General features: G+C 28.2%; 3 protein-coding genes across 4 annotated transcripts; all 3 read left to right on the top strand.

Annotated features, from left to right (window-relative positions):
* The first annotated feature begins 2,109 nt into the window (after positions 1-2,109).
* Positions 2,110-8,126, top strand: LOC120356810 (odorant receptor 67a-like). Of its 2 annotated transcripts, XM_039459100.1 has the most exons (9): positions 2,112-2,582; positions 4,458-4,577; positions 4,661-4,778; positions 5,058-5,319; positions 5,488-5,640; positions 5,790-5,880; positions 6,880-7,016; positions 7,757-7,889; positions 7,973-8,126. In XM_039459100.1, the coding sequence occupies exons 1-9, from the start codon at positions 2,439-2,441 to the stop codon at positions 8,024-8,026; spliced, it is 1,212 nt and encodes a 403-aa protein (XP_039315034.1). In that variant the 5' UTR covers positions 2,112-2,438; the 3' UTR covers positions 8,027-8,126. The 2 variants fall into 2 exon arrangements, with proteins under 2 accessions (XP_039315033.1, XP_039315034.1); XM_039459099.1 differs by having other exon boundaries at positions 2,110-2,582; positions 7,757-8,015.
* A 3,009-nt stretch (positions 8,127-11,135) lies between these two features.
* LOC113005936 lies at positions 11,136-13,006 on the top strand. Its single transcript, XM_039459101.1, has 2 exons — positions 11,136-11,335; positions 12,823-13,006. Exons 1-2 carry the CDS (start codon positions 11,145-11,147, stop codon positions 12,968-12,970), a joined length of 339 nt encoding a protein of 112 aa, XP_039315035.1. The 5' UTR covers positions 11,136-11,144; the 3' UTR covers positions 12,971-13,006.
* A 1,323-nt stretch (positions 13,007-14,329) lies between these two features.
* Positions 14,330-15,446, top strand: LOC120359826 (odorant receptor 85b-like). The gene is made up of 3 exons (XM_039459103.1): positions 14,330-14,462; positions 15,059-15,191; positions 15,272-15,446. The coding sequence occupies exons 1-3, from the start codon at positions 14,380-14,382 to the stop codon at positions 15,329-15,331; spliced, it is 276 nt and encodes a 91-aa protein (XP_039315037.1). The 5' UTR covers positions 14,330-14,379; the 3' UTR covers positions 15,332-15,446.
* The last annotated feature ends 248 nt before the right edge of the window (positions 15,447-15,694 follow it).

Genomic DNA, 15,694 nt, shown 5'->3' with positions numbered 1-15,694 from the left:
TTATAAAATACTTCTCTTTCTAGATATTGCAGAATTGGTATTTATTTTATGTTTGATGCTTATAGTGCCATATAACACCAGTATTACTAGACATCGTGATATCTCTTACGAATCACGTCGACGATTCTTTGCGGCCGAAATTGATTGCGTAATAAATAGAGATAAATACTTTCTACCATTTTTTGTTATACTACAAGTATAATTTTGGTGGGTGTAAGTATCACAATGGGTGTTGATACAATGCAATGTCGTGTGCACCGTTTATGCATGTAGTTTATTTGCCGCTATCAGGTAAATCCATTGCAGATATAATAATAATTTTAATAAATATGGAATGTAGAAATTAACATATAATACGTAAAATATAATATAATAGTTATAAGTATTTTGTAAGATACTCATTTAATACATTTTTCGCATATATGTATGATGTATATTTGCTTTGTGTATTTCTCATACACATATTTTAAACTTTTATGAAGTATTATGTGTACAATAAATAAATTAAAAATATAGTTTCAAAAAGAAATATAACGATGAAATCAGCAATTAGTGATGAAACATAATCCATTAAATGAGAAAATATATCGGTATTACATAATATGTTTAAAAAAACATCAACTTGTTATAGAGTAAGCAATTTTTTACTTCTTAATTGTCTCTCTTTTTCTCTCTCTTTACACAAAATATTTCTCTTTCTCTCTGAGCTAATGTCACAATCTCCGATTAACTTAATTAACTGATTTTTCTATTGAAATTGACCAATCGTATTTGTCGTTAAGTAGAATTGACATATAACCAATCACGATTGACACTTAACTGATCGGTTAAGTTAATTAGAGGTTGTGAAACTGATCCTCTGTAATATTAATATAATATTATTATTATATAGATTAACTTACTATCTTTTAATATTGTAGATTTGCTAATACACTGGATTCATCATAAAAAGAGTTCTTATCACTTTTGTTAGTTTTACTTGTCGGAATTATAAGCTTGCTTAGAATGCGAGTAAGCATTAAAAATTATTCACATATAAAATGTCTAAAATTGTACTACAACTAGATTTTCCCATCTTTTAATCTCTAAGGCCTAATTATTTATTTTTTATTTATGACTTGTCATATATAGATTTTAAAGATTCACATTTTAATTTTAATTAAATTAAACTCATTAAGTCCTGATGTATGAAAAATACAAAGATTAAAGTATATATAGAAGAAAAACAAATTTTGATTAAAATTTAAATATTTTTTAGTAGCAAAAAATTGTAATCACATCTCCGACCTTAAATTTTACTGTACATTATTAAATTTCTATTGTAAAACTTTTAATTAAATTTTATTACAGTGAATAAAAATATAATTGTATTTTTTTACTGATTATATAATATCTTTAATTTGTTCTAGATCATTTATGCATTAGATCAAGCGGCAGAAGCGAATTTGTGCTTATACTCACAGCATGTCTGATGACTTTGCTGATCGTATATTATTCTGATCAGAGACTAATGGACGACAGTCAGAGTATATTTTATCAAGCGTAAAGCTTATTTTTTTTACTTTATGTACTGGCAATTGTAAAGCTCTTTTTAAACAAAATTAATAATTTAAACATAAGCACATTCGAGAGATCTTTCGTGAACAAAAAATTTAATTCAACTTTAATAAGAAATTTAATTTACTTTTAATTAAAACAATTAACAATAAATTATTTGGACAAATTATATAAACAATTATTAAAAAAGTTTAGAAGTGCTTAAAAGTAAAAATGCCTTATAACAATTGTCAGTCATTATGTATTGGCATATTAGCATCACTAAAAATGCGGCGGGCTATTAAACGAATAACTCCATAAGCAATTGTCAAAATACGTCACCTAATACCGGAAATAATAAGAGTGTAGTCATATTGACGACAGTAGCCCTAATTCCCTCTCCTCCTCTATATTTAAATTTCGGACTTGCTCGACTTTATTTTATTTTGTATCATTTCTATTTTCAAAGATAATCGGTTATTCGGATAGTTGAAGTACGTAAAACCGAGTGACTGAGAGATATTCTAGCAAACAAAAATTTTCAATATAGTCAAACAACCAACACGCGTCTACATTGTCCCCCTCCATCATCCTGTTACACTGCGGGCGCATTACATTATAAAATGCTTACTCTATACTTATCTTAATAACATGTCATACTATAGAAGAACGTCTAACAAAAAATATTTCTGAGAGCGGTGAATGTGATAGTTTCGTTTTAACAGATACTACAGATAGACAAGATGACATACTGTACTATCGGAGAAATAAGACATTGACAAGATAATTATTCTGCACGATATTGTATTTCTTATTCCACGACTTGGATGTCCGAATACTTATATTCAATCGATTGCATGCTGTGTATCATAACGTTTTACGTCTGAAACTAAATATTAGTCATGCTAGAGAATTTTCGGCGACATTACAATATAAATCGAGTATTTTTATCAATCTCGGGACTTTGGCCGTTTCAAAATAAATGTGTGAGGAATTTGTTACGAATTTGTTGTTTACTAGTGGAACTAAGTATCTATCCGATGGAGGTAACATGCATTAATGCATATATTAAATACTCTACGTACAAATGACAATTATTAAATACATTATTATCATAAAATATTTATAATTAATATATATATAGAAAAAGGTCGCCAATACCAATATATCACTTTGTTTTTGATTGTATAAACAAAAACTAAAAATAAAACTTTGGAAACATAAATACAAATTAGAAAGTGCCTTCTATCACCTAATATAATCTTTTATAATATAGTTTCAAATTTTGGCAATAAATTTTATGTAAGGTAAGCAAAAATAAGCGTCTGAAAAAAACCGCATAAAATCGACATAAAGCAGTAATAAGGCTATATTTTCCTTTTCTTTTTCTCTTTAACATGAGTTATCTATACAAAATACTTATAAATTAAGATATTGAATATTAAGTATGGAAAATTCTTAGAAACTTCTTACTTCGATATAAAACATTTTTTGCAGAGTTATATAAATATTTTATGCTGTTCCCCAAGATGTAACTTGTAGCTCGACAATATATAAAGAACAAATTAAATTAATAACTTATTAACATAAATTTTATAATGTTGTACCTTTTATTTTATACGATTTTTATTATTTTATTATTTTATCTATCTTATTGATAGTACTAGTTTACGCTGCACTTCAATTTTATGTTTAAAACCGAATTATTATCATAAAATATTTATAATTAGGAACAGAATTATAAAAAAAAGATATAAACAAAACAGTTTTAGGACTACGTCGTAATACGTAAAATAATTTCATATTATCAATAATATATATGCTTATTATTGTTTAAACTATTCAATTTGCATAATTTAATTTAAAACAAAATTACAAGTAAATTTTATTCTTACTTATAAAAAATTTGTTTTTAGCACATTTTATATAAGAAAAAGCCATGAATATATGAACTATATTTTTACTTATTTTAAATGTTTAAGTTTAAGGGGGAAAGCACATTAGGACGCTGTTTTTAGGCTTTCTTTACTATTTTTTTTTTGAAGCAGATAAAATAATTGGAATCTATTTAAACTTTGGTATTATTTTGTTCATATTTTCAATTACATGTGACATTTTTTTTTTTTAAGTCGTTTCCTATGAAAATGTCCAAGATACAAGCTGCCATCTATTGAAGGTAATCATCAGAGGTTGGTCATTTGCGGGGAAATGTGAAAGTCACAGTTTTGATCTGAAAGAAAAACGGCAAATGTTTTGGATCATTGACATGTTTTTTACAAATATGAACCACTTTGCAACTAAAAATGTTAAAAATTGAATGTTTTGGGGGTGTTTGAAAAAAAAGTTTCAATTTTCATCATTTTTTTGCAATTGTTTTGCAATAAAAAAAAACACACTTTTAATAAAATATCCTTCCGCAAGTTGGTTCATGTTCTTAGAAAACATGTCAATAATCCAGAACATTCGCCGTTTTTCTTTTAGAACAAAACTAACTTCCACATTTCCCGCAAATGACTAAACTCTAATAACCTTCGATAGACGGCAGCTTGTATCTTGAACATTTTCATAGAAAACGACTTGAAAAAAATGTCACATATAGTTGAAAATATGAACAAAATTATATCAAGTTTAAATAGATTTCAATTATTTTATCCGTCTCAAAACAATAGTAAAAAAAGCCTAAAAAACAGCCTCCTAAGGTACCTTCCCCCTTAATTATTGTGTTCTTATCAGTATTAATAAAGCGCAATGTTTAATTTTCGCAAAATAAAGGGTGTCGAAAACCTAACAATTTTTTTCTATAGACACTTAAGCTAATAATTAACGATTAATTAAATTATATATATAAAGTTTCTGTACAATTAATTTTATACTGTATATATTTAATATTAATAATAATCTAATATTATATCATGCTGTAGATACTTCTGCTGTATGATCATGCGGATGATCCAAAAATAATTTTTGACGCCGGTTTTCAATGCGTTGCTATAACTTCTTTTATTGGAAGGATATTGTTTAGTATTTGGAATCATGATAAAGTAAATTTGCAAAACTATACTGTATTATCGTTATTTCTTCTAGTTATGATTAATTTAATCATTTCCATATTTGTTGTAACCAGATGCGACAATTATGCATAGCCATTGATAGACATTGGGACATATTCACAAACGATGTGGAAATTCGAATTATGAAAAATTACTCTATTCTAACACAAAGGTTTACGATACTTTTTGCGAGTAAGTACGTTATATTTCTACGACCATATGAAGTACAGTGTCATATTATGACAAAATAGTAATATAAAATTTTTCCAAGATTTTTATAATCTTAAAAAAATCAAAATTACAAACAGTATTATGATATTCGTTACGTTGAAGTTAACATAAGTTATGAAAGAAAAACTGAATTAAATATTGTTATTAATTACAAAGATTTTTTGAAAAGAATAGTGATGTGTACTTTAATATACTTAGGATTAATATTATTAAAGACATTTCTCTTTCGGAATGTTGCAGTGTTAATATTTTCTGTAATATTGATAATGATAGCAATACCATTAATACCAATATTACTAGATTTTGTGAAGCCTCTTAATGAATCACGTTCACGATTCTTCGCAGTCGAAGTCGAATTTAGGGTGAATAAAGATGATTACTTTCTACCAATTCTTTGTTATACTACTATCGTAATTATGGTAGGTGCAAACACCGCATTGGGGGTTGATGCAATGCACGTCGTGTGCACCGCTCATGCGTGTAGCTTGTTTGCCGCTATCAGGTAGATCCATTGTAGACATAATAAAAAAAATTTGTATATAAAATATAAATATAAAATACATATAATAACATTATTATAAAAATATTTTATAAGATATTATTGAGTATATAAATATTTTTTACACTTATATATGTATATTTACGAGATATCATAAATTCATGTTTGCAGTAAACAAATTGAGAATATAATTCCCAAAGAGAATAATAGCAATAAAATAAGCAAATATGGATGTCATGTGAATATGGAGCGTGATCCATTAAATGAAGAAATAGTATATCGGAAATACATAATATGTCTGAAGAAACATCAGCTTGCTATAGAGTAAACAAATTTTGTTAAATCGTTTCTTTACAAAATGTTCCTCATCCCCCCTTTCCCTCCTCTCTCTGTGCGTGCGTATGTTTATATGTATATGTATACATATTATTGGTTGAATAACTTAACTTGCTAATGTGTGACTTCTGTTCTAGGTTCGTTAATATATTAGATTCATCATTTAAAGGACTTTCATTACTTTTATTATTATTGCTTCTTGCAAATATAAGTCTGACTGGAATTCGAGTAAGTTGTAAAAATTATTTCAGTAATACATTCCATAAAGTAAAAATATGCAAATTCATAAAATGATACAATATACAAAATGATCATAATTATTATGTAATTGGCTTATTATACAATCGGAGTTTTCTCTTTTTTCTTTATTCCTACCTCCCCCTTATAAGGCCAAGTTAGTATTTTTGTACATAATGTTTTTAGCCTCATACTTATAGTCTAACGATTTACATAATTCTAACTTTAATGAAACTAAACTGATCAGATTGTAATGAATAAAAAAAGATATAAAATCAAATTAAAAAAAATTCAGATTAAAATAAATAATTTGTTTCAAAATAATATAAATATAGAGGCAAACAATTGTAATTGTATTATCGTTATTATATATTAATAATATACAATTAATGATTAAAAAATAGGCTAATGAGAGTCAGCGCGGGTGAAAGAACGCAATCACAAGTATCGATATTGAATTATTTATTCAATTCAAAATTACAAAACGAACGTTTCGACTCGCTTTGGAGTCATCTTCAGCGCAACAAAAAATAGTAAAGGCAATAGAAATAGAAACCGTCATCAGTCATCAAAAACGGGAAACATCTTTTGCGTATAGATCTCTTGCGGTTACAACACTATCACGGTTAAAAATGCCACCACGAATTTGTCAAATCAATGGCGACTTGAATGCTTCCCGTTTTCGATGACTGATAACGGCTTCTATTTCTATTGCCTTTACTATTTTTTGTTGTCTGAAGATGACTCCAAAGAGAGTCAAAACGTTTGTTTTTTAATTTTGAATTAAATAAATAATTCAATATCAATACTTGTGATTGTGTTCTTTGACCCACGCTGATTCTCATTAGCCTATTTTCCAATTATTAATTGTATTTAAATTTCGATAGTCTAGAACTAATTAATATTAATAATATATATATATTACATTTTATCTCTTAAATAAAAATATAATTATTATTCGAATAATTATGTATTTTTAATTTATTATAGATTCTTTATGTGTTAGATCAAATGCAAGAACTGATAAAATTCACGCTCTTATTCACGTGCATGCTAGCTGATTTGTTGCTTGTATGTTATTCCGGTCAGAGATTAATGGACGAAAGTCAGAATATATTTTATCACGCGTAATATAACTATTTTATATACCTTTATATAATATATTTACGATTATAAATCTATTTTTGAGTTAAAAATAATAATTTATTTATAAATACAGTTATAAGTATTTACGTAATATCTAAAACAGATAAAACCAATTATTGGCCCTTCAAAGTAATCCCCCCTGATATAATACACTTATTCCAACGGATTTTCCAATCTTCGAAACAGTTGTAATAATCGATTTCAGGAATGGCCTTTAGCTCCTTCTTCGCAGCGGCTTGAATCTCTTCTATCGACTCGAAACGGTGATTCGTGATTTTTTAACCAAAAACTCGACTAATATCGTTCCACAACCACCGTATTCACCTGATTTGGCTCCATGCGACTTCTGGCTATTCAGCAAACTCAAGCGGCCGCTCCGGGGACACCGTTTCGCTGCGAAGAAGGAGCTAAAGGCCATTCCTGAAATCGATTATTACAACTGTTTCGAAGATTGGAAAATCCGTTGGAATAAGTGTATTATATCAGGGGGGGATTACTTTGAAGGGGACTTGATATGTTATTCCGGTCAGAGATTAATGGACGAAAGTCAGAATATATTTTATCACGCGTAATATAACTATTTTATATACCTTTATATAATATATTTACGATTATAAATCTATTTTTGAGTTAAAAATAATAATTTATTTATAAATACAGTTATAAGTATTTACGTAATATCTAAAACAGATAAAACCAATTATTGGCTAATATCTTATAGATACGCTGCAGATTGGTACAACTTCTCGCCTAGATTAAAATCTTTATTGTTGATAACTCTTTATAGAAGTAATGTACCGTGTGAATTGAAGGCAGGCAACATGGTTCCGTTATCTATCGCGACTTATGCGGCGGTAAGAAAAATGCACAAAAACTATGAAACTTTTTATAACATTATGCATAAAATAACTCGTGCTTCTTTCGTATTTCATTTAAGGTAGTACGAATCGCCATGTCTTACTTTACAGCGTTCAAGTCATTCAAAGAGTGATTACCAAATTTTTATTATTCACCGAAACGTTTCTTTGTTACATATGTTTGTTACCTTCTATCTTAACGTCGAAATAAATTGTATTTCAATGATATATTTATTTTCGGAAATGTTTATATATATACTTAATTTACCTTTTCTTTTTTTAATGTCCAACTTTAACATTCCACTTTACATTTTCACTTCAAGATTGATTATTAAATTTTTAGGTCTTCGTTAATTTATCTGTATTTAAGTTAATGTTAATAAATTGTAATACAGAATTTATACCGTTACTTATCATGCAATAAAACTCTATGGTCTTTTATTCAATCGCTTCAGTATTTTTGTTTTAGTATTTTTATTTAACACTATTTCTTTACTGTGTAATTATACCTTTTACAAAAATTTGTTATTTTTCTTTATTGTGCTAGTAATTTCTTCAACTCTACTTAAACACTGAAAATACTTCAAACCGATTAAATGCAGTGCAAATCTTCATTGTTAGTAGCTATAGATATTGTTATGTGCTGTGCCGTTACCCCCTAAGTTACCCTCCAGTTATTGTCACGCCATTATCTAGCTACATCATTATACACGTCACCTGAATAAAATATTTTCGAGATGTACAAATTAATAGTTTAATACTGACAGCTTGATATTGTTTTTCCTTGCGTTAGTAAAATAATATGATGATTTTTAACCAATAGTTTCGTATCGCGACTTGCACCTGCTGAAGAATTGATCTACGTAAAACACAACACATTGCAGTCTTTCGAGGGCAAATTAACCAGTAAAAATGTTATCAAATTTTGTATTAGGTGTTGGAATTAATTCGTAGCGTTTTAAGAGAGATGGCGGGGATACTACAGTTTTCTGTTTTTACCGTCAGAAGCAAATTTATCTTAAATCAGTTGTTAGGTTAGGTGTTATTTTTACGACATCTTACTTTCACTTGTTAATAACATCAAGTTATAATTATTTAAATATGTCTAAATTTATACCAAATAAATGTTTTTGCGGGGAGTTTTATTACATTACTTTCATATGAATAAAACTGCTGCGGAAAGCCATAGGATTTTAGAAGAAGTTTACGGTGAGCAAGCTTTAGCTGAACAAATGTGTCGGAAGTGGTTTGCGCGATTCAAGAGCGGTGATTTCGACTTAGAAGACAAGGAACGACCTGGACAGCCAAAAAAGTTTGAAGACAAAGAATTGGAGACATTACTTGAGGAGAACTCAACTCAAACGCTCGAAGAGTTGTCCACATCGTTGGGGGTTGACTTTTCAACAGTGGGAAAACGACTTAAAGCGTTAAGGATGATCCAAAAGGAAGGACATTGGATCCCATACGAATTAAAGCCGAGGGACGTTGAAAGGCGTTTTTTGACTTGCGAGTTACTGCTTCAACGGTACAAAAGAAAAAGTTTTTTACATCGGATTGTTACGGGTGATGAAAAGTGGATATATTACGATAACCCCAAGCGCAAAAAATCATGGGTTAAGCCTGAACAACCATCATCATCAGTACCAAAACGTAATATTCATGGATCTAAGCTTCTTCTTTGCATTTGGTGAGATCAACGGGGTGTGGTTTACTACGAACTGCTGAATCCGAATGAAAGCATCACTGGGGATCGTTACCGACTGCAATTGATGCGCTTGAGTCGGGCATTGAAGGAGAAACGGTCGGAATGGAGCGAAAGGCACGACAAAATTATTTTGCTGCACGACAATGCTAGACCGCACGTCGCAAAGCCAGTGCAAACGTACCTGCAAACACTGAAATGGGAAGTCCTAACCCACCCGCCGTATTCTCCAGATATTGCTCCTTCGGATTATCACTTGTTCCGGTCGATGGCCCATGGTTTGTCCGCGGAGAAATTTATTTCTTATGAAGAATGCAAAACTTGGATTGATTCATGGATCGCCTCTAAGGACGAAGCGTTTTTTTGACGGGGTATCCGTCTCTTACCCGAAAGATGGGAAAAAGTTGTGGCAAGCGATGGAAAATATTTTTAGTAATGTATTTCTATATTTAAACTTAGAATAAATCGTTGTTTCTCTCTAAAAAAACGCTACGAATTAATTCCAACACCTAATAAGAGAGTACAATATCAACCGGGTAGTTTTGTTGACCATAGGTTTTTGGCCGTTTCAAAGCAAACACATAAAAAATTTGTTGTGGACTTCTTTCTTCCTGCTCGAAATAAGTTTCTGTCCGTGGCAGGTATCGATACATTTTCGTATCAAACAATACGTCCAATATTTATAAATTTTCATTATTTTATTATTTAATATTGTATAATATCTTGTATAATATAAAATAATCGCATATAGCGAAATAATATATTTAACATAACAATTAAGAATTGATAAAACAGAAATGTATAACAACTTTGATATAATTGTGTAATAATTTTATATGTTTGCGTTTATGTAACGTACTATACGGATGATAATTCAATACTGCATGCAGATATTATTGTTGTACAATAATTCGAACGATACGAAAATGATTTTCGAAGGTTGTTATCAATTTATCTTCTCAGTCAATTTTATCGGAAGACAGATGAATCATTTTTGGAATAGCGACAAGGTACATTCTTGGAAATAAAATGTGTTATCTTTTTTTTTAATTGAGAAAAATATTTTAAATGTTACACATTAAATCGTCTCCATACTTGTTACAATCAGTTTCGATACTTATATAAAGCTATTGACGAGCATTGGGATATATTTACAAATGATGTGGAAATTCAAATTTTGAATGACTATGCCAAGTTGTCGCGAAAAGTTACAAAATATTACGCTAGTAAGTATAATGACTACAATAATATCTTAGAGCACAGCATTGTTCCATGGAATTATTCCACTTCCATATTAATGGAACGTAGTAATATAATTAAACAAATTACGATCTAAAATCAAAGCTATGCGGCAATGTAGATATTTAAAATTAACATAGACATTTAATTTCCATTAAAAATTAATTTACCATAAATTCAAAAATAATAATTTTAGAATATTGTATAAATTTTGATATTAAACAACGCACATTTTTCTCGCAATGTTACAGTGTTACTGTATACCATGATGGTGATATTTCTAGCAATACCGTTAACTTCTAGATATCGTAATGCCTTTAAACGAATCACGTCCGCGATTCTTTGCATTTGTAATTGATTTCAAGGATAAAAATGAGTATTTTCTACCAATTTCTTGTTACATTAGCGCAATAGGCATAGTGGCTACAAATGTCATAGTGAGCAGTGATACGACGCATATCATGTGCATCCTTCATGTTTGCAGTCTGTTTGCTGCCATCAGGTAGTTATATCATAGAGATGTGTGAATCAAGATTTTTTTTTATATCGAATCGAATTAAATCAAATTTTATTTCTTTGCTCGAATCCAAATTGAATCGAATAGTTGAAACATAACTGTTAATTAATAATACAATTATTGTTGAAGTTTAATATATAATAAAACTTCTGTGTAAGAAGGGTAATATTGATTATATGATAAATATAAAATCATTTTAAATACGCATACATTTAAATATTTAAAACTGATAAAATATATCTAATAAAACATTTCTTACTTCAACAACATGATAGCACTATTATTAGCAAAAAATGTGATTTTATAGGATTATTATTATTATACGTAATTCATATTTAAACTTTTAGATTCGAATTTGAATCAGAGAGATTTAAATCCAAATCGAATTGAATCTTACCTAATTCAAATCAATTCAATTTGTATTTGAATAGTTTGCACATCTGTATATCGCAATATATCGCAAATGTGATAATAATTTCAATGTTTGTATGGTACATTTCGGGAAAAAAATTTTCATATATAATTTATATATATATATATATATATATATATATACATACATATATATATATATATATATATATATATATATTAGGGTGGTCCTTATTTTGGATATTTTTGAATTTTTATACTCCCAGGGGTTTACACGCTTCCAAATTAATATAAAAAAATTCTCTAAAAATTTGAGCTCTTAATATCAACTCTAAGATAGTCCGCATAACCGCCTAAGTTTCTTATGGAAATAACATGTAAAAAACTTCTTTTATTCTTCGAAATTTTATATGTCCTTTACAAATGATCCTAAAATTATGAGAAGTAGAAATTTGTTTAGAGAATTTAACGCTCTACAGAAAAGGTCTTATGATTTTTCGGTAAGTCTTCTAGTTCAAAAGTTATTCGAGGTCAAAGTTCAATTAAAATAAAATCATCAATGTTTTCAAGTATATTTACAAAATAAACAGTTGTACCATAAAATATATTACATTGTAATATATTGTAACATATTACATTGTAATAAATTTTATGGTAGAACTGTTTATTTTGTAAATATATTTGAAAACATTGATGATTTTATTTTAATTGAACTTTGACCTCGAATAACTTTTGAACTAGAAGACTTACCGAAAAATCATAAGACCTTTTCTGTAGAGCGTTAAATTCTCTAAACAAATTTCTACTTCTCATAATTTTAGGATCATTTGTAAAGGACATATAAAATTTCAAAGAATAAAAAAAGTTTTTTACATGTTATTTCCATAAGAAACTTAGGTGGTCATGCGGACTATCTTAGAGTTGATATTAAGAGCTCAAATTTTTTGGGAATTTTTTTTAATTAATTTGGAAGCGTTTAAACCCCTGGGAACATAAAAATTTGAAAATATCAAAAATGAGGACCACCCTAATATATATATATATATATATATATATATATATATATATATATATATATATATATATCTTATATTTTGCAGCACACAAGTTGAAAACATAATTCCAAAAAATAATAATATCAAAATAAATAAACGTGCATACAAAATGGATCTTGATTCGTCAAATGAAAAAATAACATACCAAACATACATAACATGTTTAAAAAAATATCAGCTTGCTCTAGAGTAAATAACGTTTGTTCAATTGTCTTCCTATACATGGTATCTAATAATATCAATTTTCTCCTTATCAGAAATTAACTTGTTAATATTATTTTTACTTTACAGATTTGTTGATAGGTTAGACTCATGTAACACAACAATTTCATTAATTACTTTAATATCTGTTATTGGAGTTATAAGTTCGGCTGGAATCCAGGTAAGTAAATAAAATCTTTTCAACAGTAGAATAGATATACAAATCATAAACAAAAAAAAAAATAAAATAAAAAAATTGTAATATACTATGTGTCGCTCGTATGTTCATAAACTTTAGTGTCAAAACGGGCCAATGACGAGCAATAATTTTAGTTGTTCAAAATTAAATATATTTTCTCTTACATTCAAAATAAGTATCTCGATGGATCTTATTTCGATTTATTAGATAAAATGAAAAACAGTAACTTTCGAGACACACGATGAAAAACGTTGCTATGATCAGTACCGATACGACCTTCTGAAAAATCGTTAGCGGAGTCTCAAAGTTCAGTCCATTACGATCTGTCGACGAGTTCGTTTGTATCTTTCCTCTCTCCTCGAAATGAACGTCAATTTCGTTAAAGTCTCAACTAACAAATTCGTATGTAACTTGCCTTTAATTACAATAACAGATAAGGTTAGTAATATACACTAAGAAAAATTATATACATTCGATATAGATACGATTACACGATGACAGCTAGATACAATACATAAAGATCTTCATGAATAACGGGAACAAATACGCAGTAATAACACAGGATAACAACATACGACAGCTTTTTAGAATATGTAACTCGATGAGAAATGTAGTTTTATGTACAAATTTTGACTCCAAATTTAGAATATGTAATTAATTTGTCAACGTTAGAATATAGCGACTGAAGAAGGTCATAGTAAGGCTGAAACTAGTCCCGCGTTAATTATTTTGAATGTAAAAGAAAATATATTTAATTTCGAACAACTAGAATTATTGCTCGTCATTGGCCCGTTTTGACACTAAAAAAATTGTAATAAAGTCAAAATTTTGTATTTTTCTTAACTATTTAATAAATAATTTGACGATTAAATAAAATTCAAACTTGAAAAAATTGACTATCGATTGATAGTCTAATTTATACAATAGAAATGTATTTTTGATTAGTCTTAATCAAACCTAATTTTCGTAATCTAAACAGAATGTAAATTAAAAAAGGATGAAAATTAATTGCTCTTCAATGTTCTTAATATAATTTTTAAGATAATTTTACTCTTACATAATGGATAAAATCACTGGCTTTTATTTTAAATAAAAATGTAATTCTCTTCTAAGAGAGATTAATTAATGTTTTTTAATTTATGTTATAGATTGTCTTCGTAAAGAATCATCTGAACGATTTGATAAAACCTTTAATTATTTTGATGGGTTCGTTAGGGTGTCTAATGATTTTATGCTATTCTGGTCAAATATTAACAGATGAAAGTCAAAATATATTTTATCGAGCGTAATTATTTTATACTTTACATATTTTTGGCACCTTTCTTGAAATCTTGCTAATAACTACAGTACCGTAGTATATGCATAAGATTTGTTTAAATACTTTAATTGTCATTTAAAAAATGCACGCTTGATTAATACATTCGCGTAATTAATATTAATTTAAAGAAAATAATATAATTTTGGAACAACTATTTATTTTGCAAAAATTGTTTTCATATACTCTCTAAATCTGAATCAGTGAAATCTTATTGATTTGCAGTGCTGTGATCATCGGTGATTATTCACTGTCTTTTAGTGATTCCATTTAAGAGGGGTAGGAGTGAAGAGGGTACTCTCATTGATCAAAATCAGTGTATTATCATTGAAAAACAATGCATATATCACTGATTGATATAAGTATACCGCTGAAATCAAGCTGTTCACTGTCTTTTAGTAAATAATGTACTAGTTCTGATTTAGAGAGTAGCTTTTTACACGTGCTACATATACTTGATCAAGATTTGCAATAATATTAATTCTAATTTATATATATAATATATATTTCATCTTGAATCTCGGAAAAAATGGAATTTTGATTAAAATCAATTATTACATTTTCAGATACGCGGCGGAATGGTACAAATTTTCGCCTAGATTAAAATGTGTTTTAATAATGATGCTTTATAAATCTAATGTACCTCGCGGATTAAAAGCAGGTAAAATGATTCCATTATCTATATCAACTTACGAGACGGTAAGTATTGCGCATTACAGTTTTATAACAGCGTTAAGTGTAGGTATATATGTAAATTTATACCTTTTATTCAATTAAAGGTAGTACGGACGGCCATGTCTTACTTTACGACGTTTTTATCATTCCAAAAGTTTAACTAAGTGTTCTAATATTTTACCAATGTACAATGCGTCTGATTTCATCATTAATAGTAATTATAGTATAGAAGCTTACAATGTTACTAGAAAATGCAATTATAGTTTATTTTATTCAATCAGTTGTTTATTTTATTCAATTTGTACTCCTTTATACACTTTTTATATAATTTAGTTGATGTTTATACTTTTGTTATATTTTCTTGTACTTTTTTGTAATTAGGTCTAACACTATTTTATATTAAGCCAGAGTAAATTTCAATAAACTACTAGTGTAATTATAAAGACAACATATGCTCTAACGAGCGTGTGTGTGAAGCTGGCATATCATTTGGTGGAAAATCTCTAAACATTGACAGTTCTGAGTTT

The sequence above is a fragment of the Solenopsis invicta genome, chromosome 16 (assembly GCF_016802725.1).
Source record: "Solenopsis invicta isolate M01_SB chromosome 16, UNIL_Sinv_3.0, whole genome shotgun sequence".
Taxonomy (NCBI): domain Eukaryota; kingdom Metazoa; phylum Arthropoda; class Insecta; order Hymenoptera; family Formicidae; genus Solenopsis; species Solenopsis invicta.
The sequence above is the reverse complement of the archived record's forward strand: the minus strand, read 5'-3'. Positions and strand labels throughout refer to the sequence as shown.